At 41.0% G+C, this 24,712-nt stretch overlaps 1 protein-coding gene across 2 annotated transcripts; it reads left to right on the top strand.

Moving 5' to 3' along the window:
* Nucleotides 1-2,656: 2,656 nt before the first annotated feature.
* LOC135247538 (zinc-binding protein A33-like) lies at nt 2,657-24,119 on the top strand. Of its 2 annotated transcripts, none has more exons than XM_064321084.1 (6): nt 2,657-3,105; nt 4,040-4,135; nt 4,995-5,225; nt 7,653-7,675; nt 7,762-7,880; nt 22,628-24,119. In XM_064321084.1, exons 1-6 carry the CDS (start codon nt 2,698-2,700, stop codon nt 23,179-23,181), a joined length of 1,431 nt encoding a protein of 476 aa, XP_064177154.1. In that variant the 5' UTR covers nt 2,657-2,697; the 3' UTR covers nt 23,182-24,119. The 2 variants fall into 2 exon arrangements, with proteins under 2 accessions (XP_064177154.1, XP_064177153.1); XM_064321083.1 differs by lacking the exon at nt 22,628-24,119 and adding an exon at nt 8,334-9,186.
* Nucleotides 24,120-24,712: the final 593 nt, after the last annotated feature.

Raw genomic sequence — 24,712 nt, 5'->3', positions numbered from 1 at the left:
ATCAGATTGAATTAATTTTCTTATATAGGCCTGCTGCAGAGCAATGCAAGCAATATTTAGTGCAATTTGTAGTCTAGGCCTAATGGTATGCTTATTCATTGAGTGGCTATGTTCTGGCCCAACAATAAGCATTTCATTTCAGTCCCACTAATCGATGTCAAATTGACCTCTATGGCCAACGTTGACTACACTGCTAATCGATGTCAAAATGTTTTGTGGGTAGAATGCACATGGAAAATGCAAACAATATTAGAAGTATTAGTCCATATTAGGATTTTTTTTTTTTTTAAGAAATGCTTCTATTTAAGCCTGTAGACTGTACATGGTACCATAATGAGGCTGGCATCAAAAGTGTATAAAGAGTTTATGAATTGCATTGCTTTTTGATTGCTGATAAGCAGTGAAATAAGCATAATTTCAAGGTATTTCATTTCACATCAGTTGTATATAATGTGAACTATGCTATAATTAAACTATAATTGTAAACTATGCTCTTACAGCAGGCTTTGTGCATGCTTCTCAAAGGACTTTTAGTTGGTACACCAAGTTATATTTTATATTATGTGCATTATTGGATTTTTTAAAAATGAAAAATAAAATACTAAATCCACCATTTCACCATTTACCCCTTTTATTTCTTGAAGAGTAACAAAGTGCCTCGTTGGTGTATGAATCTAGCGGAGCACTGATTAATATTCAATAAATTGGCAAGCATTGCCACCTACAGGTTTCTTATGGTCCTACAGTACATTGTGTTAATTCTGACAATATCTGACGCAGATCACAGCATGTGTGCTTCCCAGCCCAAACACATTTTGCAATACTTGCAATTACACTGCCTTTCTGTACACTCCTGGGAAACAGTATTACTTTTTTCCCCAGGAGGCCATATTTGAACATTAGTCACTGACGAGCTTAAACCAGTTGAACGTGAAATGCAATGCACAATCTAATGAGGTGAGAAAGTCTTAAACACCTGAAGGAAAAGTAAGGCCAGGTTAAAAGAATTCCTATGAATCAAAATGTATTATACTGTATATTTGTTTTTGTAAAATGACTGATAGCTGAGATCCAGAGTGAATTTATAAAATTCATGATGAGACATATGTTCTAATTCTCTGCACTGGAAGGCTTACTCTTGCATTTGAACCTGACAATGTTGTCCAATCGAAAGTGAATTATTTCTAATTAATAGGCATATTTGTATGAAAGATGCAGCTCCAACCCCTTTCTGCCCACCCGATGAGTGAAAAGCTGCACAGCCACCTTGGTGCTTAATGAAACACTTCAATTTTACGCAATAAACTGGATGGACAACATTGATTTATGACGAAATTGATCAGCTTGCATGAAAATATAGAAAAATAATACATAGTCCAAAGTCCATAGACAATCCATTGAAACTAGAGAGCTCTATGTTTACCTCAAACAAGGTCCTAAAATAAAGACACAATGGAACAAATTCAGCCTGGAAACTCTTGCATTGCAGCCACGTTCTCATACACAGTCAATCACCTACACACGTCACTACATGTTCTCATACTCAACCTATCACATGCACACATCACTAATGGAGTGCCTTTTTTAAACTGGCAGTTTAAAATGCTCATTGCCGGCACAGTTTTCTTGCATACTATGCTTGATCCAGCTTACAGAATTGCGCTCACCCACCACCATCCCAGCTTCCACCTGTTGTTTGGACCTGCTTGTAGGTACTGGGGGGTTTTCAAATTTATCCCATTTAAGTAGGGGATGTGTATCCTGATCCTATTCAGTGCCAAAAATCAAAATAATTACATTGCACATACATTAATATATTTAACCTAAATACGTTTTGTCCTGACTGAAGTGTGTTTATACAATATCCACATAATTAAACACTGATACACTTACAACTAATAACTACCACAGAGTTGGCAACAAATATTGATAATTTTTCTTACTGCATTTTGCATTCTACAGAATGTGACTAATTCTTAAAGAAAATATATTTCCTGCATCCATTTATAAATCATATTTTATTTGTATGCTAACTGTATTTTACATATTATCTCTACAGTATTTCTTATTTACTGCACAAAATACACACCATATTGTGCTGTCCATAGTGTTTTAAATGTTACTCTGTGTTCTCAACATAGCTGATGAGTTAAAATGATAGAATTAAGCTAATAGTTTGAGTATGTCATATTGAGAAATGAATAACTATGTTTTGAACAATGTTGGGTACTGTAGAAACTACAATACTATTTAACACAAATGATTTACTAGACAATTAAGGGATATTTAGAGGAGGGACACATAGATGTACAGTACAGACAAACCGCCAATGTCCAATATTACATTTTTTCACAATCTCAGTATTACTTCCCAATTCCATAATTCTCTCCTTCAAGGAGGAAATCATAATGCAGTTAAACAGGAGAGGGACAATATACCGGGGTGAGTCGATCAGTTAGGAAAATATTTCAGCCTAATAAAACATACAGGCAATACATTATTCATGTTTAATACTGTTTGTTTGAATGGTTAGTACACAAAGACTCAGGTGAAGGCAAAGTTTGAAGGTCCTGTAAGATGAAGAAAACAACTGAGTACAACAAGCCTGATCATGTTTTTAACCACATGAGGCGTGGTCTGTCCAATGTGCCGCAAAACAAAACGGAGAGTATCAGAGTAAGAATCTGAGTCTGTAAAATGGCAGCTAAAGCTTTGATTCCTGAGGATGAGCTCTGTTGCTCTATATGTTGTGATATTTATAAAGAGCCTGTTGTCCTCAAATGCAGCCACAGCTTCTGCAGAGAGTGTCTGAAGCAGTACTGGAAAGGGAAGAGCTCTCAAGAGTGTCCCATCTGCAGGAGAACAGCCTCCATAGAGGAACCTCCTGTAAATCTGGCTTTAAGAAGCATTGTGGAGTCCTACTTAAAGCAGAAGACTGAGAGTGAAATTGCAGACAAGAGTGATGCTCGCTGTAGTCTTCATGGGGAGAAACTTCTGTTCTTCTGCGAATATGACAAAGAGCCTCTCTGTCTCGTCTGTCATACTGCAAAAAAACACAGAAACCACCCAATCTATCCAGTGGAAGAGGCTGTACTGGATCTGAAGGTATTCTATTTTAAATGTAATCTATTTCATATTCTCAAGGCCAAGTTAAATGTGAGTATAATGTCTCTGTGTTAAACTTTCACTTCTGACAGATAGCTGTGATGTGGGCTCTTGTAAATTACATTCGGTGGAAGAAGCAGCACTGTATCTGAAAGTGTTGTTTTCAACCCTCAAAGCATGTTGAAGTATGTTATGTTTTCAGTACTATTTAATATGAGTGAAATGTAGGCATGGTAAAGTCCACAATGACTGACACAACTGTCAATCTTTGTGTTTGGGGGCCTTTTATATGGAATATGGCTTCAAACAGGAAACACTGAAATGCGCCGAGTCATTTTATACATATGTAGCAATGATGTGTCACATTAGCTGTACTAATTGTGGAAATAGAGATCACACAAACACTTTGAAAACCAGAAAATGATTATGATAAAGGACAATACCTAACTGAAGTAATGTTATATGTTTTATACTAAATATCTGGTTATATGCTAGGACAAAAAATTGAGCAAGAACCAGGAAATACAGAAATCCACTATGAGTGTATAACTGGCTGAGACAAGATATACCTTGTATCAATGAGTCAAACCATTATTACACAGTAAAGGCTTCACAAATGTTTTACACACCACTATAAAAAGCAGTTTATAATCCTATATACTAAAGCTAACTGGTTTAACTGCATTGAAAACACACAAGAACATAACATTTTCTGCTGTTTTCTTTGAGGAAATCTTTCTTTGTGTCGCCAATCTTTATATAAGTTATAGAATGGCTATTTTCCCTACAACATCTTCCATATAAAGTTACACTTTTCTTGTAGCAGGGGTATTAAAAATAATGTATCAGTAGGTTAACCTGCATCTGTTGAGCCTGACTATAACTGTGCCATTTGTGTCTTTGTGTAAGTGATAATTGGTTTATATAATTCCAGGAGGAAATCAGGCCTGCACTTAATCTTATTAAACAAAAACAGAAGAGGTTTACTGAGATTCAACATGAATGTCATAAAACAGCAGAACACATCAGGGTGAGTAAAGCAATTAGGAATTCTTTTTACACAAAAGCAACAACAAAAAAAGTTTGGTTGACACTGTCAGCAAACTGAGGATTAATTGAAATATGTTTACATTTTTTCTGAATCCAGAAATAAATAAAAAGAAACATGCTCAGCTTAATAATATGTGAACTTGGATGCCAATCCGCCATTAAATATGCAAATTACATTACATTACATTACAGGCATTTAGCAGACGCTCTTATCCAGAGCGACTTACACAACTTTTTACATAGCATTTTTACATTGTATCCATTTATACAGCTGGATATATACTGAAGCAATGCAGGTTAAGTACCTTGCTCAAGGGTACAAATGAGACAAGGACCGAAACTTCCATAAAATATTTTTATATATCTTTTATATGCATGAATGTTTTGGGCCCAATGTCTTTCTTCTGCATGTCAAAAGTAGCAAAATGAATTGCTGGTCATCAATCAAATATCATTCACCTGGCTCAGGTTAGATGACAATGATAACTCTTCATTAAGGCATTTTGGCATTGATGTATGATGTATTTGGATACATCAATGCCAAAAGACCTTAATGAGGAGTTATCATTGACTTGCTTTATTTGAGTTTTGTTTGTTGCTGGTTTCTTGCATGTGATTGGCCCTATTATGTACTACGTCATCTAACTTGTTGAGCCAGGTGAATGATATTTTATACATTCTTTTGGTCATACAAATAATATTGTCTGTTTCTCTAAGGTTATCATCTAAAGACTAGATATCCAACGTTTTTGACAGGCAGAACAAACACACTGGCTGCCACACATAAATAACAAAACAGATACACTCTTCAGGTTTGAAATTGTGTGTTTGAATTGCAGAGTCAGGCCCAGCACACAGAGAGACAGATAAAGGCAGAGTTTGAGAAGCTCCACCAGTTCCTGCGAGAGGAAGAGGAGGCCAGACTAGCTATACTGAAGGAGGAAGAGGAGCAGAAGAGTCGGATCATGAAGGAGAAATTAGAAAACATCACAGGACACATCTCCATCCTTTCAGACAAAATCACAGCTATAGAGAAGGTCATGGACACTGGAGATGCCTTCTTTTTAAAGGTAGGAGCTTGATTTGCTGACAGTGTTTTGGGTTTATGCTATTTGCAGTCATATTGAGATGCACAGTTACTGTAATACAGAGTATCAATGGCAAACATGCAGAAAATGCAAACTCCACACAGAAACTCGAGATTCAAACCCACAATCTTCTTGCTGTGAGGCAACAGTGCCGTCCCATTATTAAACATACATTATAAAAATATATGTTATAAAATGATCTAGTACAGTGTAAGACGCCCTTTTGCCTCCAGAACAGCCAGAATTCAACAAGGAACGGGAAACATTCCTTAGGTATTTTGATCCATGTTGACACAATAGCATCACACAGTTCCTGAATATTTTTCAGCCACATTCATGCTGCAAACCTGCTCCATCTCATTTCAAAGGGGCTCTAATGGATTAATATCTGGGGGCAGTGCAGGGCATTGAAGTAAACTGAAGTCACTGTCATGTTCGTGGCACCAGCTTGAGATGATGTGTGCTTTGTGACGTGGCACATTATCCTACTAGATGTATCCGTTTGAACAAGGGTAGTCTGTGGATATAAAGGGATGCACATGGTCAGAAACAATGCTTAGGTATGACATGTCAATCAAATGATGCTCAATTGGTATTAAGGGGCCTAACGTGTGTAAAGAAAATATTCCACACACCAGTACACAACCTCCACCAGCCTGCTCTGTTGACACAAGGCAGGATGGATCCATGGATTCATGCTGTTTACATCAAATTATGATCCTACCATCTGCATGTCACAGCGAAAATCGACATTTGTCAGACCAGGCAAAGTATTGCCAATGGTCAGTTATCACAAGTGAAGATGTGCCCATTGTAGCTTCAACTTCCTGTTCTTACTGTAGTCGACAGGATTGGAACCCAATGTGGTTCCCATCTGCGAACCACTGTTGTAAAAAAGCAGCTGTTATTTGACCATGTGTAGCCTTTCTGTTAGCTTGAACAAGTCTGCCCATTCTGCTCTGACTTCTCTCATAAACAACGTGTTTTCAGCCACGGAACTGCCGCTCACTGTTATTTTATTTTTTTTTATTATAATATTCTCGGTAAACTCTAGAGACTAACGTGTAAAACTCCCAGGAGGGCAGCTGTTTCTGCAATACTGGAACCACCATGTCTGGCACCAACAATCATATCAAAGTCACTTAGATCACATGTACTTGCCCATTCCAATGTTTGGTAAAACAAAAAACAAAACCGGTTCTCCATGTCTGCATGCTAAGTTAAGTTGTAGCCACATGTAGCCAACAATTTGTTGTTTGGAGCTGCAGGCTATTTGCGTTACGAGTTTCCCCGAACCATTGAAATTCTCTCCTTATATGCAAGGCAAAACCCCAAGTCCTCAAATAAAGACACAATCATGGCAAAACAGCACAACAATGATCCTGATCTCTGTAAACATAACATACTGGGTTAACCTTTGTAGCTGAGACACAAACTTGTCCCCCATGACTTTGTCTTTCCAACAATACAAAACATGATTACACTCTATAGAGAACCTAAGTTTCACACAATACTGATCCAGGTGGATGTTTTGCAACTGAGCACTGTCTCTTTATCATACTTGCTGACTCTCTGTCGGCACAGTTAACATTCAGTTTTCTTTTGGAGTTCTGGTAAGGAGCACACTTACAGGATTAATGTGCATTACACTTGTGCCTGAGTGTGCCCCAGCTGAACCTCAATGCAAAAATATCCCCACTGCTGCATGTGAAATGTACGGTATAATTTACACAAGGCTTCATTTTCATCATAGATCTGTCTTGGCTACTCTTTGCTTTATAATAGTAATGACATAGTAGATTACATATGTGTAACTAACACAAGGAAGTTCAAGACAGACTGATGAAACTGCATGCTCACGCTGTAGATTTGAAGTCAACTGATTCCATGTTGCTTGTCTGTTGCATCTCAAACCAATGCACAGACATCACATTAAGGAGCATGTGCTTCCACAGTTCTGCCTACCTGATGATGTTTTCCCCTCAGACTTCCCTGCTGTCTTTACGTTGTTCCTCATGAAACATCAGCAAGTCACTTAATTTGCTGAAACACCTGCCAAAAGTGCCCCAACAACTGCTCTTCCAGCCAAAATAATGATAAACTGGGCCTGCCCAGTATTGTAATGCACAACCGTGAGCATGCTGGGATGTTCTTGTTTAATTAACCCAGGAACCACACCTGTGTGGAAGCCCATGCTTTCAACGTACTTCCTGTCCCCCATTTACTCAAGTGCTTCCTTTATTTTGGCAGTTACCTGTACATTACAGGACCTTTATTCACGTGTGTTTACTGTTAAAATCTACATCACTTTCATTAGGCTCCTCTCTCACTTATTGTTAATAGTCCCTACTGAATACATTTATACATGCATACATCTTATCACAATTATGCTGTTATTGTGTTTTTCAGAGCTACAAGAACATCAAGGAAAGGTATGTGGACTCTCACCTTATTTCAACTTGTCTATTTAAGTCACTTTTAACTCCAAAGCTTGAGTGACTCCTGCTTGTCATTACAGAGCCCAGTGCACACTGCAGGATCCAGAGCTGCTCTCAGGGGCACTGATAGATGTGGCCAAACACCTGGGCAACCTGAAGTTCAGAGTTTGGGAGAAGATGCTGGGGGTGGTGCAGTACAGTGAGTATCTGGGGCAGATGTTGAAATCATGTTTTTTTGCAATCACTTAATTAACCCATAAAACTGAAGAAACAAGCGGTAGATTGAAATGGTGCTGAAGATAAACAATACAGAGTCAGCCAGCCTCCAATCCCTCCAAGTTTAGAAAGACACTGTGGATTGCTCTGCACTGCTCATAATTTAAAATCAGAACACAAGCAAACACAGAATTAACATAAAATATAAAACGTAATTAATGATATTGTTTATTAGCTGTGTGAATGGTGTGAATTGAATTTTCTATGAAATGCTAGTTGATTTATTAATTATAACATAAATATGTTTAAAATGTAAAGCATAAATCGCTGCAACTAACAGAAATTTGAATCTATAATATAATATATTCCGTGAGTCACCTGATCCGAATCGAGTTGTTGAAATGCGCCTCTTTCATCTTCATTCTTGACATTTTAGCTCCTGTGATACTGGACCCCAATACTGTATGTGCCTTTCTCTCGCTCTCTGATGATCTGACGACTGTAAGAGACACAGATACAAATCAGATATGTCCTGACAACCCAGAGAGGTTTATCTCCTGTTTTGGAGTGTTGGGATCTGAAGGGTTTACCTCAGGGAAACACAGCTGGGAGGTGAAGGTGGGAAATGCATTGGCCTGGGATATAGGAGTGGTGAAAAGGTCCATCACTAGGAAGGGAAATATATCATACAGCCCAGAGAGAGGATTCTGGGTCATAGTGCTAAGAAACGGTAAGGATTACAGAGCAGCTGGAGTTACTGACCTCACACTGAAGAAGAAACCCCAGAGCATCAGAGTGGAGCTGGATTATGACAGGGGGCACGTGTCCTTCTTCGACTCCAGTCACATGACCCACATTTACACTTTTAAAAAGACATTTACTGAGAGAGTGTTCCCATTCTTCTGTCCCGATTTGAATGACGATGATAAGAATGATGGCGCCCTGAAAATATGTCCAGTTGAAGTGTCTGTAACAGTGATGTCATCCCATCATCTGTAAAAAATGAAGGTGTCTGAAAAAAATTATCTATAGCTGTTGTACTAGAGGATTATTATAGAGGAAATTAATTTAATAATTATACTTAATTCATGTTTTGTTAATCTTTAATCATTTTCTTAATGTCAGTCAATACACTGTATATGCATTTTTAATAATGTACCCATACAGTCAGTATCTTCTGGGTTTTGTTTTGAATCAAATCATTGGACAAAACTATATTTTTTTTCATATAGCAGATGCATTCTTGTGACGTCAAATGTTTTTCTACCTGATTAAAAGAGTTGCTGTTTGATGATAGTAGAGTTACATTTATTTTTGCTATATACTTAAATCATGTGGATTTGAGATCAAAAGATGAATATGAGACAGAAGTACAGACAATCAGCTTTTATTTCATGGTATTAACATATGTATATGCTTTAACATTTTACAGAAACAACACTTTTTTGTTGAGTCTCCCATTTTCGGTTGAGTAACATTAAGTTAAATGATGAACTTACAAGTAAATCAAAGCAATAAAGTCTAATATTTGGTTGAATGGCCCTTAAATGCAATAACTGCATCAAGCCTAAAACCCATTTTGGCCAGTCCAAAACTTTCCACTTTTTCCCATTGATGGTATGCTTTGGTTGCATAGGCAGTTTGGGGTCATTGCTGCAGAATGAAGCTCCAGTCAATGAGGTTGGAGGAATTTCTTGTACATAGTGTAACCCAACGATAGGAGGCGCCATCGGGGAGGGGTGACGGGCGCAATAATTTAACACAAACACCAGAACGGATATGGTTGTCCCGGTCAACGTAACCGGGACTTTTATTTTGAAAACAAAAAACAAGCAAAATAATACAAACAAAACGCTAGCTCCAAGTGAGCCTAACTATACGGGTCTTTTGGGCCCTGTCTAAAGTCGGGCAGCTAAGCTGCTTACCGACAAGACAAATCGTGACAAAAGAGTGGTCAAAAAACAAGCATAGTTCAGTACACGGTTCAGTTCCTCACACAGAAAATGGGTCAAAAGGTAATCGGGCACTCAGACAGAAAACGGGTCATTCACAGGTTCCAACACAATATCTCTAGCACTCACACAGACTTTTCACAAAGCAAACTTCAAACTCTCACACCTTCACAGCTCTATTGGCTCCTACTTATACTGAGCTTCATTAGGTAGAATGGTTTTCAGGTGGGTTTAACAAGGAGGCAGAGCTGTCAATTGGAAGGGGGTGGAGCCACCGGAATGGAAAATACCGGCTTTCCACTACAGCTCCCTTCATGGCCTTACAATAGCCAAACAAAATCTGTCTGTATCGTTCCAAATTCATCCTACTGCTTCCATCCCCTGTTACATCGTCAAGAAAGATCAGTGAGCCTGTTTTAGTAGCAGCCAGACATGCCCAAGCTATGACACTACTTCCTCCATTTCACAGATGAGGGGGTGGTTTGGACGATGGACTGTTTTTCATTTCTGCACACTTTCACCTTTCCATTGCGTAAATAAAGGTTTTATTTTGGTTTCATCTGTCCATAAAACTTTGGAACTCTTCTGGCTCATTTCTGTATTATTTGGGCAATTCTAATCTGATCTTTTGATTCTTTCTGCTGATGAGACGTTTGTGTCTTGCTGTGTAGCCTCTATAATTCTGCTCTCAAAGTGTTCTGTGTACGGTGGCTTGTGATACACTTTCCTCTGGTGATGTCACTGAACGTTGATGTTGCTGTAGGGTTGCTCCGCCGCTTGTGTAGGCAACACAAGCAGTCAGTGCAGAGAGACAGGGCAGAAAGGAGTTTTTATAGACGTGCCTACTCTGCACACTGTGCACAAAATAAAAATGAAACAAGGAAATTGGATTAACATACACTATATAACCAAAAGTATCTGGACACCCCTTGGTCTGGGGCTGTTTTTCATGGTTTCGGCTAGGTCTCTTAGCTCCAGTGAAGGCAAATCTCAATGCTACAGCATACAATCACATTCTAGATGATTCTGTTCTTCCCCAACAGTTTTGGGAAAGCCCTTTCCTGTTTCAGCATGACAATTCCTCTTGGCACACTGTGAGGTGGAAGAACCTGACCGGCCTGCATTGAGCCCTGACCTCAACCCTATCCAACACCTTTGGGATCACTTGGAAAGCGATCTGCAAGCCAGGCCTAATTGTCCAATCAGTGTCCAACCTCACTAATGTTCTTCTGGCTGAATGGAAGCAAATCCCTGCAGCAATACTCCAACATCTAGTATAAAGCCTGCCCAAAAGAGTGGAGGTTGTTATAGCAGCAAAGGGTGGACCAACTTCGTTTTTGGATGAGATGTTCGATGTCTGGTGTCCACATACTTTTGGCTGTGTAGTCAGACTCGTCTGACTCCAATTTCAACTGACTTGGTCCGGGGCGACATGAACGAACTCATCTTGAACATTTCTCTCCAAAAATCAGCTTTAAAAATGCAGAGCTAAATTAACTTATAAATTAAATTATATGGTAGTTAAAGAGGATCTCAGCAAAAACAGAAGTGACAGCCAATGTCTGGCATTGTCTATAGCAGTGGTCTCCAACCCTGGTCCTGGAGGACTACAGGGTCTGCTGGATTTCATAGTGACTCTGCACTTCATGAATCAATTAGAGCAGTTGATTACACAGTTAACGCAACTCACCTGGTGTCTTGGGTCTTAATTGGATGCTGATTTTAAGGTGAAAACAAAAATCAGCAGACCCTGTAGCTCTCCAGGACCAGGGTTGGAGACCACTGGTCTATAGGTAACCTAAGTTAAGTAGGTCAATGGAGTTTACTTTCTAAAAGTAGCTTTAGTTGACTTTTCTCTTATTGGTAGCTGTGCTGCAGCTTAACTACTTCCTGTGTCGAGTGATTGATAGCTTAGTTGACTACATTTTCATTTTTAGCTTCTCCAACACTGTTGTCCGACAGTAGCCTAATTGTCACACAGACAGCAAGGCTATGTACAATATTTCCCATAATCCGCACAATTTGTTGTGTACGGTGAATTATAGGCTTATTAACTGAGTGGCTATGTTCTGGATCACCAACTAGTAATTTGGAAAAAAAAAAAAAACAATTTTGATCTGAAGCCACCCCCTTCAAACAATTTTTTGATCAGCTGCAAGGCTGTTCGAGACCACTTCTCAACCTATAATAGATCAGTGTTTTGTACTTATCAAACGACCAATGTCAAAAAGCATTAATTTCTTTCTACCACACTAATCAATATCATATTGACCTCCATGACCAAGGTTGATCAGACTTATAACCATTGTCGAAATGTTTGGTGGGCAAATCTTAGTTGCCAGCCCTTGGTATATGGTTAACTTCAATTTGGGTTTTGACACTGCAAATGTAGAATGCAAATAACTATTCAGACATATTTACACCCTTTTTAAGAAATATAGCTATTTAAGCCTGAAAACATACATGGGACCATATGCCTGGCATTATACGTGTATAATGAGTTTGTGAATGAGTGCATTGCTTTTTGATGGCTGATAAGCAATGAAATAAGCATAAATTAAGAAGGTATATAATTCTACATTGGCTTTCAGAAAGAATATTATCTTAATGCTCTTACAGCAGGCTTTGTGCATGCTTCTCAAAGGTATTTTATGATGCAGTGTTATATTTTATGTTACTTATATGTGCATCTTAGAATTAAAAAATAATAAAAATAAACAAAAAAAACTCTTGCTGCTGCCGACCAATGTTCTCATACTCAAGCAATTGCCTACACACATCTCTACATGTTCTCATACTCAACCAATCACCTACATACATTTCTACATGTTCTTATACTCAACCAATCACCTACATACATCTCTACATGTTCTTACACTCAACCAATCACCTGCATACATCTCTACATGTTCTTATACTCAACCAATCACCTATATACATCGCTACATGTTCTTATACTCAACCTATCACAAGCACACATCATTAATGGAGTGCCTTTTTTAAACAGTCAGACGTTTCAGGTGCTGCTCATTGCCTGCGCTGCTTTTTGCACGCTACACTTGCTACAGCTTAAAAGAATTGTGCTCACCCACCACCATCCCAGCTTCTACCTGCCATTTGGATCTGCTTGTAGGTACTGGGGTGTCATGGTCCTGTTTTCCTGTCTGTGTTTCCCCTGTTGGGCCGCCAGATGGCGGCACTTCTGTTTTGTGTCCTGCTCCCCCCCTGTTAATTGTATGATTGTTTCATTGTCTCGTTATCCCATCATTGTTCCCACCTGTGTCTTATCCCCTCCTTCTGGTTTGATTGTTTTTTGAGTTCACCTGTGTCTTGTTACCCCTGTCTATTTAAGTTCTCTGTTCCCTTGACTCGGGTGCTGGTTCCTTGTGTTTGTTTCCGATGTTGCAAACTGTATGTACAATGTACCATTGTATTTTGTGCCTGACTGTGTTTTGTTTGACCTTCCCTTGTGCTCTGCCTTCCCGTGTTCTGCCCTGCTTGTGTTTGTTCCCGAATTCTATTTGTTACAAACCGTTTGTACCTGCCTGTATTTTGTTCCTGACTTGTGTTTCGTTTGACCTTCCCTTGTGCTCTGCCTTCCCGTGTTCTACCCCGCCTGTGTTTTTGAGTTCCTGTTTTCTGTTTCATTAGATTATTTTTTGAGTTTGTGTTTCACCTGCCTGTATTTTGTTCCTGACTTGTGTTTTTGACCTTCCCTTGTGCTCTGCCTTGCCGTGTTCTGCCCTGTCTGTGTTTTTGAGTTCCTGTTTTCTGTTTCACTAGATTATTTTTTGAGTTTGTGTTTTAGCCCATTGTGGCCTTGTCTGTTCCCTGTTTGTTCCTTTCGTTAGTAAAGTCTTTGTTAATTTTCCCTTTTTGAGTTTCGTGTTTTTTTTTTTTTCCCCACTCTGCGCCTGGGTCCCAGCACCCGTACCGTGACATGGGGGGTTTTCAAATTTCTCCCATTTAAGTAGGGGATATGTATATCACGATCCCTGTTGGATAGGTTAGTGCATGTCTGTGCATGTACAGACGTACCTAAAGCAGATCCATTCAGCGCCAAACTAAAAATAATTACTTTGCATATTCATTAATATATATAGCCTAAATATGTGAGTTGTCCTTACTGTGTGTTTATACAATATCCACAAAATTAAATACTTACATCGAATAACTTGTCACAAGGGATATTGATTTTTTTTTTTTCTTATTGCATTTTGAATGCTGTAGAACGTCACTAATTCTTTAAAAAATAAATAGTATGTATGCATTTATACATTATATTTTATTTGTATGCATATTGTATTTGATGCATGTTTTCTACAGTATTTCTGATTCACTGCACCAAATACACACCATATTGTGATGTCCATAGTGTTTTAAATGTGACTCAGTTTTCTCAAAATAACTGGAGTCTGGTAGAATTAAACTAATTGTTTTTAGTATGTGATATTCAGTAATGAAGAATTATGCTTTGAAAATTGTAGGGTAGGGTACAAACTACAATAATATATTCAATGCAAATAATTGACTCAACAATTAAGGGATATTTACAGGAGGAACACATAGATGCACAGTTAATGCATATAAGTGAGACTGCACAAACACAGCCAAATAAAGTAAGAAAAAGTGCTACAAATGCTCAGGTAAGTACACAGTAATGCAGTAACAATTCATAAGTGTGAAATAAATCCTGTTGAATTAATAGTAGAAGTACTCTAGTGTTGTAGCTTCCAGATAATTTCCCCACAATGCAATACTGTATTGTACAAAATATGCAGTGCTTTACTGTGACAAAATATATCTTGTATGACATCACCTATTGCTATTTTATCCATGTAGCAAACTGTTATTCTGCTACACTAGCATGTGCTAATGCACTAACAGCATACAAACCACTATAAGCCACTGTCCAATTTTAAATTACTTTACAATCCCAATACTACTTCCCAATTCCATAATTCTCTCCTGTTATTCCTTTTGAATTTAATGTTTTTATAAGTGCTGGCTATTTCATCTTCTTCAAGGAGGAAATCATAATGCAGTTAAACAGGAGAGTGAAAATATTTCGGGGTGAGTTGATCAGTTAGGAAAATATTTCAGCTTAACTGAAATATACAGGAGATACATTATTCACGTTTAATACTGTTTGGATGGCAGTGTCGGGCAGATAAAGACTAAGGTGAAAGCAAAGTTTGTCAAGCTCCTGCAAGATTAAGAAAATAACTGAATGCAACAAGCCTGGTCTGATTTTAATCACATGAGGTGTGGTCTGTCGAAAGTTCAGCAAAACCGAAAGTGAAAATTTCACACTGACAGACCGAGTCTGTAAAATGGCAGCTAAAGTTTTGATTCCTGAGGACGATCTCTGTTGCTCTGTATGTTGTGATATTTTTAAAGAGGCTGTTGTACTGAAATGCAGCCACAGCTTCTGCAGAGAGTGTGTGCAGCAGTACTGGGAAGAGAAGAGCTCTCGAGAGTGTCCCATCTGCAGGAGAAAGGCCTCTATGCGGGAACCTCCAGCAAACCTGGCTTTAAGAAACATTGTGGAGTCCTATTTGAAGCAGAAGACTGAGAGAGAAACTACAGACAAGAGAGGTGCTCACTGCAGTCTTCATGGGGAGAAACTTTTATTATTCTGCAAACATGACCAAGAGCCTCTCTGTCTTGTCTGTCAGACTTCAAAAAAACACAAAGACCACCCGGTCTGTCCAGTGGAAGAGGCTGTACTGGACCTGAAGGTATTCCATTTTAAATGTCATCTATTTCATATTCTCAAGGCAAGATTTAATTTGAGTACAATGTCACCGTGTAAAACATTCAGTTCTGACAAACAGCTGTGGTATGAAGTCTTGTAAATACATTCAGTGGAAGAAGCAGTGCTGTATCTGAAAGTGTTGTTTTCAACCGTTAAAGCATGTAGGAGTAAATATCAATGAAGTGTAGGCATGGTAAAGTCCTGATTGACAGTTGTGCTTGGGGGCGTTTTATAAGGAATATGGATCCAAACTGGAAGCACTGACATATACAGAGTAATTTTATAAATATATAGCAATGATGTGTCACATCAGATGTACTGATGCAAATAGAGATCACCCAAGACTCATACAAATTTATCAAAACTCTAATTTAATAAATGTGAAGATGTAAATAAAGTACTGTTATATATTGTGTACTAAATATTTGGTTATATGCTTAGACAAGAACCAGGAAGTACAAAAGTCTGAAATGAGTGTATAACCAGCAGAGACAAGGGCTATGTATACACACAAGAAAATCGTCTACCAACAAGTCAAACTGGTTTATAAATGCTTAAACATTTCTTACACTATTCTACAAGTTCAATGAAGTACAACCCAGTAATAGTTGGTATGTGATATCCAACACGCTGGAAAATGTAACTTTTTATTTGACTGAAAACACATAACATAAAATGTTATGATGCACTATGAGTAAGTTCCACTGGTCTTTTCTTGTAGCAGGACTATTTTCTCTGCTACATTTCCCATGTACTTCTGACCTCTGCTTGCATTACAGCAGTGGTATTGCTGCGCCATTTGTGTCTTTCTGTAAATAATAACTGATTCATTTAACTCCAGGAGGAAATCAAGCCTGCACTTAATCTTATTCAAGAAAAACTAAAGAGGTTTACTGAGGCTGAACAAGAATGTGAGAAAACAGCAAAACACATCAGGGTGAGTAAAGCAGTACGTTTTAGCAACACACAAATCCAAAAAAGCATAATTTTTGGTTTATGCTATGTTTTATAGAAATAACAAACACACTGACTGCCACACATTTACTATTACATTTACATTCACAATTACTAAACATAGCAACACTATTCAGGTTTTAAATAGTGTGTTGTGAATTGCAGAGTCAAGCCCAGCACACAGAGAGGCAGATAAAGGCAGAGTTTGAGAAGCTCCACCAGTTCCTACGAGAGGAAGAGGAGGCCAGACTAGCTGCACTGAGGGAGGAAGAGGAGCAGAAGAGTCGGATCATGAATGAGAAAATAAAAAACATCACAAGACACATCTCCACCCTTACAGACAAAATCACAGCTATAGAGAAGGCAATGGGCACTGAAGACACCTCCTTTTTAAAGGTAGGATCTTGATTTACTGACAGAGCTCTGCGTTTATCATGACCGTTTCCAGCTACAGTATATTGAGGTGCACAGTTTGTTACTGTGATACAGAGCACCAGTACCATTTTCAGTAATGGGTCTGTGGAGCAAGGCCTCACCAGCAGAATGGGGAAGATGATAATAAACTGCTAGCAAGCAAAATATCACATTTTTATATTATTGAACATATATTATTAAAATATGTATAATATAATTACACTCACTGGTCACTTTATTAGGTACACCTTCCTAGCACTGAGCACGACCCCCTTACCCCTCCAGAACAGCCAAACTTCTTCCTGAGATGGATTAAATAGCGTACAGGAACCATTCCTTAAGGATTGTGGTCCAATGCCATCTTAATAACATCACGCAGATCCAGCAGATTTTTCAGCCACACATTCATGCTGTAAACCTCCCATTTCACCTCATCCCAAAAGTGTTCTATTGGACTGAGTTCTGGTGACTATGCAGGCCAATGGAGTAAACTGAAGTCAAATCCTTGGAACCAGCTTGAGATGTCGTGCTTTGTGACATAGCGCATTATCCAACAAGAAGTATCCATTTGAAAAAGGGTAGACAGCAGGCATCAGACCTGGGTCAAATATAGATATACATATAAAGTATTTTAATTACTTTTAAATACTTATTTAGAAATTATTTGAAATTCAGCATTTACAAATACTATTTACTCCTAGCACGTTTCCAGTCCACCTGGACTACTTTTCAGCTGACAGTGCTCTTATGTGTGCGTGCATGCGTGCATGTATATGTGTGTGTTTGTCACACTGTCTGTATATGCCCTATACTGTCAGAGTGGATCTGCTGCTGCTGGTCCTGAACCTGCTCCCACCAGCAGTGCAATCTGCCCCTGTGCTGTCCTGCCTGTGATCTCTCCTTTGCTGCCTAGCCTATGATCACTTAATGTGCTTAAATTACCTGATCTTTCAGGTAAATCTCCATTAGCTAGCTTAACAACATTAATATAACGTTAGCAACCTAGTACAGCAAAATTACTTTCAAAGACAACAGAATAAACTTTGTCTCTGTTACTATCAAATGACTGTTAGCTAGGTTTTCATTTAGACCATTTAACTATCTAATTTGATTTCTTACCCTGAGAGTCAGGCAATATTCCACGGCATTCTTGAATGCTGTCACTGTCATTGGATTCTACCACGATGCGTTTAAAAGCTGCATTGCCACATTTGATTGGCAAGAAATGGACAGGCATGACAAGTCCTGATTGGTAAGAAATAGACCAGAAAGACAGGGAGATTTGATTGGTAAAAATTGCGCAGGGCAGAGCACGTGATTGAAAAGAAATGGAAGCCAAAGTCAAACTGGGACCACGCGATTGGGAGCCAGACTCTCATGCTAGTGAAGTAGTTGGTGGGCTGCAAAGTTTTGTTCTTTTAAACGTATAAATTTCTGTTGTCCAATTTGAGTGCGTATCTAATGTTTTTATTGGCTGGTATACCTACATGTCCAAAGGGGAGGCATATTCTCTGTGGGCCTGGAGCATTTGTGATATTGTAATTGGCAGGAAAAAGAAGAAGGAAAACAAAAACTTGAAATCCCCAAAGTTAGAGGCTTTATTATGTGGACGTGTGAAGTTGTTTGAGAATTCTGTCTGTTGACATGAAGTGAGAGTCTGCGGTCATTGTGGTTATTTCTGTAAGGAACCCTGAAAAATGCCAAACTCTCGGTGCTGTATAGGTATGGGGCATGCTACCCCACCAAGATGTAACCTGGTGTGATGGCATAACCATGTCAATATGCCTCATTTTCCGTTTATTTTGGCAGTTACATGTGCATTACAGTACCTTCATTCACGTGTGTTCACTGTTAATATCTACATCGCTGTCATTAGCATGGCTCCTGTCTCTCACTTGTTATTGCCTGTCTCTCATAATGGTCTCTACTGAATACATTTATACATGCATACTGCACATCCTATCACATTTATGCTGTTGTGATTTGTTTTTCAGAGCTACAAGAGCATTAAGGAAAGGTATGTGGACTCTCATCTCATTATACTTATCTGTTTATAGTCATTCAACCAAAGCCTGTGACTCTGCTTGTCATTACAGAGCCATGCGCACTGCAGGATCAACTGTCTCGGGCTCTATAAAGCTGGCCAAACACCTGGGAAACCTGAAGTTCAGATCTGGGAGAAGATGCTGGGTGTGCATACAGTGGTATTTTGGGCAGATGGTGACATCATGTTTTTTTCACAGCTTAATGAACCCATAAACTATAGACCAGTGTATCTGAATGGTGTGAAGATAAACAGTACAGAGTCAGCCAGTCTCAGTTTCTGTCATGGTTCTGTGTTTTCCTGTCTGTGTTTCCTTGTTGGGCCCAGATGGCAGTGACCTGTTTTGTGTCCTGCTCCCCCTGTTAATTGTATTTGTTGTCTCGTTATCTATCATTGTTCCCACCGTGTGCTTGTTATCCCTCCTTTCTGGGTGCATTGTTTTTGAGTCTCACCTGTGTCCTTGTTACCCCCTGTCATTTAAGTTCTCTTGTTCCCTTGACTCGGGTGCTGGTTCCTTGCTTTGTTTCCTGTGTTCGCGTATGACCAGCCTGGTTTTTGACCTGGTGTTGTGTTTGCCCTTGTCTCTGCCTCCCTGTGTTCTGCCCTGCCTGTGTTTTGAGTTCCTGTTGTTTTCTGTTATTAGATATTTGAGTTTGTGTTTTGCCCATCGTGGCCTTTTCTGTTCCTGCTTGTTTGCCTGTCCTGTAAGCTTTTAATTCCCTTTCGAGTTTGTGTTTTCCTCTGCGTTTGCCGGTCTGCCCGCCGTCCCCCAGAAGAGCGTTCTGTTTGACCACCGAAGGAGAGGCCGCCAGAGCCTGGCCCCGAGCCACACGTGTTATGTGGAGCCTTCATGTAGCCTGCTTGCGCTCATTTGGTCTCCTGTGTTAGGTGCCTTCACGGCCTGGCTGCCCGAGTGCCGGAGGGGCTCTGCCACGCCAGCACTGCGCCGAGTCCGGTCAGGGGCCTTCACGGCCTGCTCTGCCCCGAGTGCGACGCACGAGGGCCTTCACGGCCTGCCTGCCCCGGTGGCCGAGGAGGCCTCACAGGCCTGCCGCCCGAGCCGGAGGCGGCTTCCACGGCCTGCTCTCCTCGATAGGTCCGACTGGAGCGAGCTTCACGGCCTGCTCTGCGCTCAAGTCCCGAGCCGGCCTTCACGGCCTGCCTCAGCCGAGGTCCCGAGCGGCCTGTTCCTAGCCGGCCTGCCTCTGCCTCAAGTCCGGAGCGGCCTTCACGGCCTGCTCTGCCTCAAGTCCCGGAGCGGCCTTCACGGCCTGCTCTGCCTCAAGTCCCGGAGCGGCCATTACGGCCTGCTCTGCCTCAAGTCCCGGAGGGGCCTTCACGGCCTGCTGCGCCCCCAAGTCCCGGAGGGGCCTTCACGGCCTGCTGCGCCCCAAGTCCCGGAGGGGCCTTCACGGCCTGCACCGCCCCAAGTCCCGGAGCGGGCTCCGTCGCCGGCTCTGCCCGCCGTTCCCCAGGAGAGGCGTTCTGCTTCGCCCCGCGCCCAGGAGAGGCCTCCAGAGCCGCCCCGAGCCCCGGAGGGACCGCCTGCTCTGACCCTCGTTCCGCGGGGGCCGCCTGCTCTGACCCTCGTTCCGCAGGGGCCACTGCCGCCTGCTAAACCCAAATTTCGTGCTTCGCTTCTGCCTCGAGCCCCGGGGGGGGCCTCCGGATCCGCCTCGAGCCCCGGGGGGGGCCTCCGCATCCGCCTCGAGCCCCGGGGGGGGCCTCCGCATCCGCCTCAAGTCCCGAGGGGTCCTCCGGAGCCGTCCAGAGCCCCGGAGAGGCCTCCAGAGCCGTCCAGAGCCCTGGAGAGGCCGCCTGCTCCGTCTGTTGTCCCGTAGGGGCCGCCGCGGCCTGCTCTGGCCGCTGTTCCGCTGGCGAAGCCACCTGCCTTGCCCCCTAGCGTTCATGCTCCCCCTAGCGTTCGTGCTCCCCCTAGCGTTCGTGCTCCCCCTAGCGTTCGTGCTCCCCCTAGCATTCGTGCTCCCCCTAGCGTTCGTGCCCCGAGACCTCGCCCTGTCCATGTTCCCCACCGTGTGTCTGCCTGTGCACCTGCCCCCTTGTCTAGTTGTCTGCCCACTTGCCTGTCCGCCTGTTTGCCCGCATGTCTGTCAGCCAGTATGTTGGCCTGTTTGTCTGCCCCCCAGGCTGTCGACCCGTCGGCCAATCTGTTCTCCCGCCTGTCTGCCTGTCTGTCGGTGTGTCAGTCTGCATGTTTCTTGTCATGTCTGCCTGTTTGTCAGGTTGTGTGTCAGGGTTCACCCCTCTCCTTCCCTCTGTCTGTCCCTTAGCGTGTCTATAGGTCTTGCCATGTGTCTCCCCGCCTGCTTGTCCCTTTGTCTGTCCTTGTAGGTCTCCCGGTGTCCCCGTCCGAGTCCTGTCCCCCCGTCCGAGTCCAGTCCCGAGTCCTGTCCCCCCGTCCGAGTCCAGTCCCGAGTCCTGTCCCCCCGTCCGAGTCCTGTCCCCCCGTCCGAGTCCAGTCCCGAGTCCTGTCCCCCCGTCCGAGTCCTGTCCCCCCGTCCGAGTCCTGTCTCCCAGTCCGAGTCCAGTCCCGAGTTCTGTTCCCCCGTCCGAGTCCAGTCCCGAGTCCCGAGTCCCCCCCTCTGTCCTGTCCCAGTCCCGAGTCCGGTCTTGTCTCGTCCCAGTCCTGAGTCCTGTCTCTAGCTCCCACCCTCTGTTCACTCCCTCCCCGGGTCGGCCTCCTGGGACGTCAGGAGCCGTCCCTTGGGGGAGGGGTACTGTCATGGTTCTGTGTTTTCCTGTCTGTGTTTCCCTTGTTGGGCCGCCAGATGGCGGAACTTCTGTTTTGTGTCCTGCTCCCCCCTGTTAATTGTATTATTGTTGTCTCGTTATTCTATCATTGTTCCCACCTGTCTTGTTATCCCCTCCTTTTCTGGGTTGATTGTTTTTTGAGTTCACCTGTGTCTTGTTACCCCCTGTCTATTTAAGTTCTTTGTTCCCTTGACTCGGGTGCTGGTTCCTTGTGTTTGTTTCAAACGTGTGTTTCAGACCGTATGTACCTGCCTGCGTTTTTGACCTGTTTGTGTTTGTTTGCCCTTGTACTCTGCCTCCCTGTGTTCTGCCCTGCCTGTGTTTTTGAGTTCCTGTTGTTTTCTGTTTTATTAGATATTTTGAGTTTGTGTTTTTGCCCATCGTGGCCTTTTCTGTTCCCTGCTTGTTTGCCTGTCCTGTAAGTAAAGTCTTTGTTAATTTTCCCTTTTTGAGTTTGTGTTTTTTTTCCCTCTGCGTTTGGGTCCCCCCTACCCGTTACGTGACAGTTCCTTCAAGTTTAGGAAGTTCTTATGGTTGCACTACACTCGATTTAATTTCAGAACACAAGAATTAACATAATATATAAAATGTCATTAATAATATGGTTTATTAGTTGTGTGAATTGTCTGCATTTAATTCACTATGAAACGTGTTAACTGATGTATTCATTTTCATAATATAAGCATGTTTTATATTTTAAGAATAAAACCTAAAACATTACAGTATAAAATCCATCATTAATATGTACAATATACTGTGTATGTGACCTGATCTGAATAGAGTATTTGAAATGTGTCTTCTTTCAACTTTCAAATATCTTTCTTTCTTGATATTAGCTCCTGTGGTGCTGGATCCCAACACTGCAGCTCCCTGGCTCTCTCTCTCTGATGATCTGACCACTGTGAGACACACAGGTACAGGCCAGAAATATCCTGACAACCCAGAGAGGTTTAAACTCTATGTGAATGTGCTGGGATCTGAGGGGTTTACCTCAGGGAAACACAGCTGGGAGGTGAAGGTGGGGAATAAACCTAAGTGGAATATAGGAGTGGTGAATGAGTCCATCAGTAGGAAGGGAGAGATGACAGCCAGCCCAGAGAAAGGATTCTGGGTCTTAACGCTGAGGAATGGTGATAAGTACAGAGCAGGTGGAGCTGCTGACCTCACACTGAAGAGGAAGCCCCAGAGCATCAGAGTGCAGCTGGACTATGACATGGGGGAGGTGTCCTTCTTCGACTCCAGTGACATGTCACTCATCTACACTTTTAAAGACACATTTACTGAGAGAGTGTTCCCATTCTTCTCTCCCTGTGTGAAAAAAGATAAGAATGAAGGACCCCTGCAGATATGCCCAGTGAAAGTTTCTGTAACAGTTATGTCATCCCATTGAAGGTGTTTTAAAAAAAAGAACAAACTACATGTACTGGAAGAGTATTATAGAGGAAATCCATATTCCTCTATAACTATTATGTTCCTCTGTAATGATTCTAGTTTTTTCATTTTAATTTTCTTTTCATCATTGATAATTTAGTTGAGATTTATCATTTTTTGATAATGTACATATACAGGTAGTATCTTCTGGGTTTTGTTTTGTACCAAATCATTAGACAAAATTATTTCATATAATTTTTGCTCATAAAGTAGATGTGCACCTGTAGTGTAGTCAAATACCTTTATATTTGATTAAAGTCATTCCTGTCTAGCTGGGTTTGTAAGGTAGTGTAGAAGCTTGAAATGTGTGAGTATAGTGAGTGTTCGTTAGTTTGATTCCATCAGTCCTCCTGTGTTCTTTTCAGATTTTACTTTGCAATTCACCCTGTCAGTACAATGCTGTAGGATTTACTGTACATCTGGGCCTTAAGTAGCCTCACCTTCAAACTTCAACCATGATTAAATAATTGCCATTGGCAAATAATCACAAAGGTTTCTCTGATTGTGCCTTTCATTGTATTCTCTTTCTTATATCATATCAGAGAATGTAAATTACAAAAAAGGATTCCACAAAAAAGTATTTTTAATTAAATCCCTTTACTCATTGGGTTGCACACTAACATATAGCAACATGCACTAAGGTCTTTAAAATAAACTTCAGTGATTTTCTATAGCTTCATATGGTCATATCTGCACAGTTCAAAGGAATGCTTATTTTTGAACATGTCTGGTGACTTTAAAATGGCAGTTATTGGCAGTTTGTTATTTTTTGTTTAATTATTTCACAGTTAACACACTGAATAACACAAAAGAATAAATAAAAAGTCAGTGACTGTGATTTTAAACAATGACTGCACTTACATAAGGCAATAACAATAAAGAATAAATTCAAGTACAGCATTTCTCCCAAAAGTTTCATATTCTGCCTGTTATTTTACTGTAATAGTTGGCTAAAACATTAACAAAATCTGTGTCTTTTTACAAATATATATCAGCAAAGTACTATACAACCTGAAAATGGTCTTGTTAATGAACATTTCTCTGTAATTACACTCATTATTGGTAACAAAAAAAAAAAATAATAATAAAATAAATATATCCTACACTCAAGACCTTGGTACAGAGCCAGTATCAACCCAAATCACTTGGGTCAGAGGTGTCTGTGCTAACTACTCCACTACTTTTGTGTCCTAAGAGCAACAAGCACTAATTAGAAGGGGAAGGGGTACTGTGGGCGGGGCCCAATGGAAACCACAGATTTAGGCACCATGACTGTTGGACGGGGCTGAGACATACAGTGCACTCCAGAATTATTGGCACTCTTGATAAATATGCACAAAAATGCAACAACAACAAAAAAATGCTAAACTACAAAATAATACAGTTATTGACATAAGCTTTATTTTCCAACATGTGTAAACTAGTGTGCTTGATTAATGATTCATTGGAATCAACCAAAGTCTTACATTTTTTAAATAAAAAATATATTT

Source organism: Anguilla rostrata, chromosome 2 (genome assembly GCF_018555375.3).
Source record: "Anguilla rostrata isolate EN2019 chromosome 2, ASM1855537v3, whole genome shotgun sequence".
Taxonomy (NCBI): Eukaryota; Metazoa; Chordata; class Actinopteri; order Anguilliformes; family Anguillidae; genus Anguilla; species Anguilla rostrata.
This window is presented reverse-complemented; position numbering and strand designations above follow the sequence as displayed.

What these genes read in the sequence shown, in the direction of transcription:
- LOC135247538 (XM_064321083.1), top strand. Translation starts at nt 2,698, where the DNA reads ATGGCAGCTAAAGCTTTGATTCCTGAGGATGAGCTCTGTTGCTCTATA. An exon ending in TACAAGAACATCAAGGAAAG is followed by an intron (nt 7,676 to 7,761) that starts GTATGTGGACTC and finishes TTGTCATTACAG; the next exon opens with AGCCCAGTGCACACTGCAGG. An exon ending in GCTGGGGGTGGTGCAGTACA is followed by an intron (nt 7,881 to 8,333) that starts GTGAGTATCTGG and finishes TTGACATTTTAG; the next exon opens with CTCCTGTGATACTGGACCCC.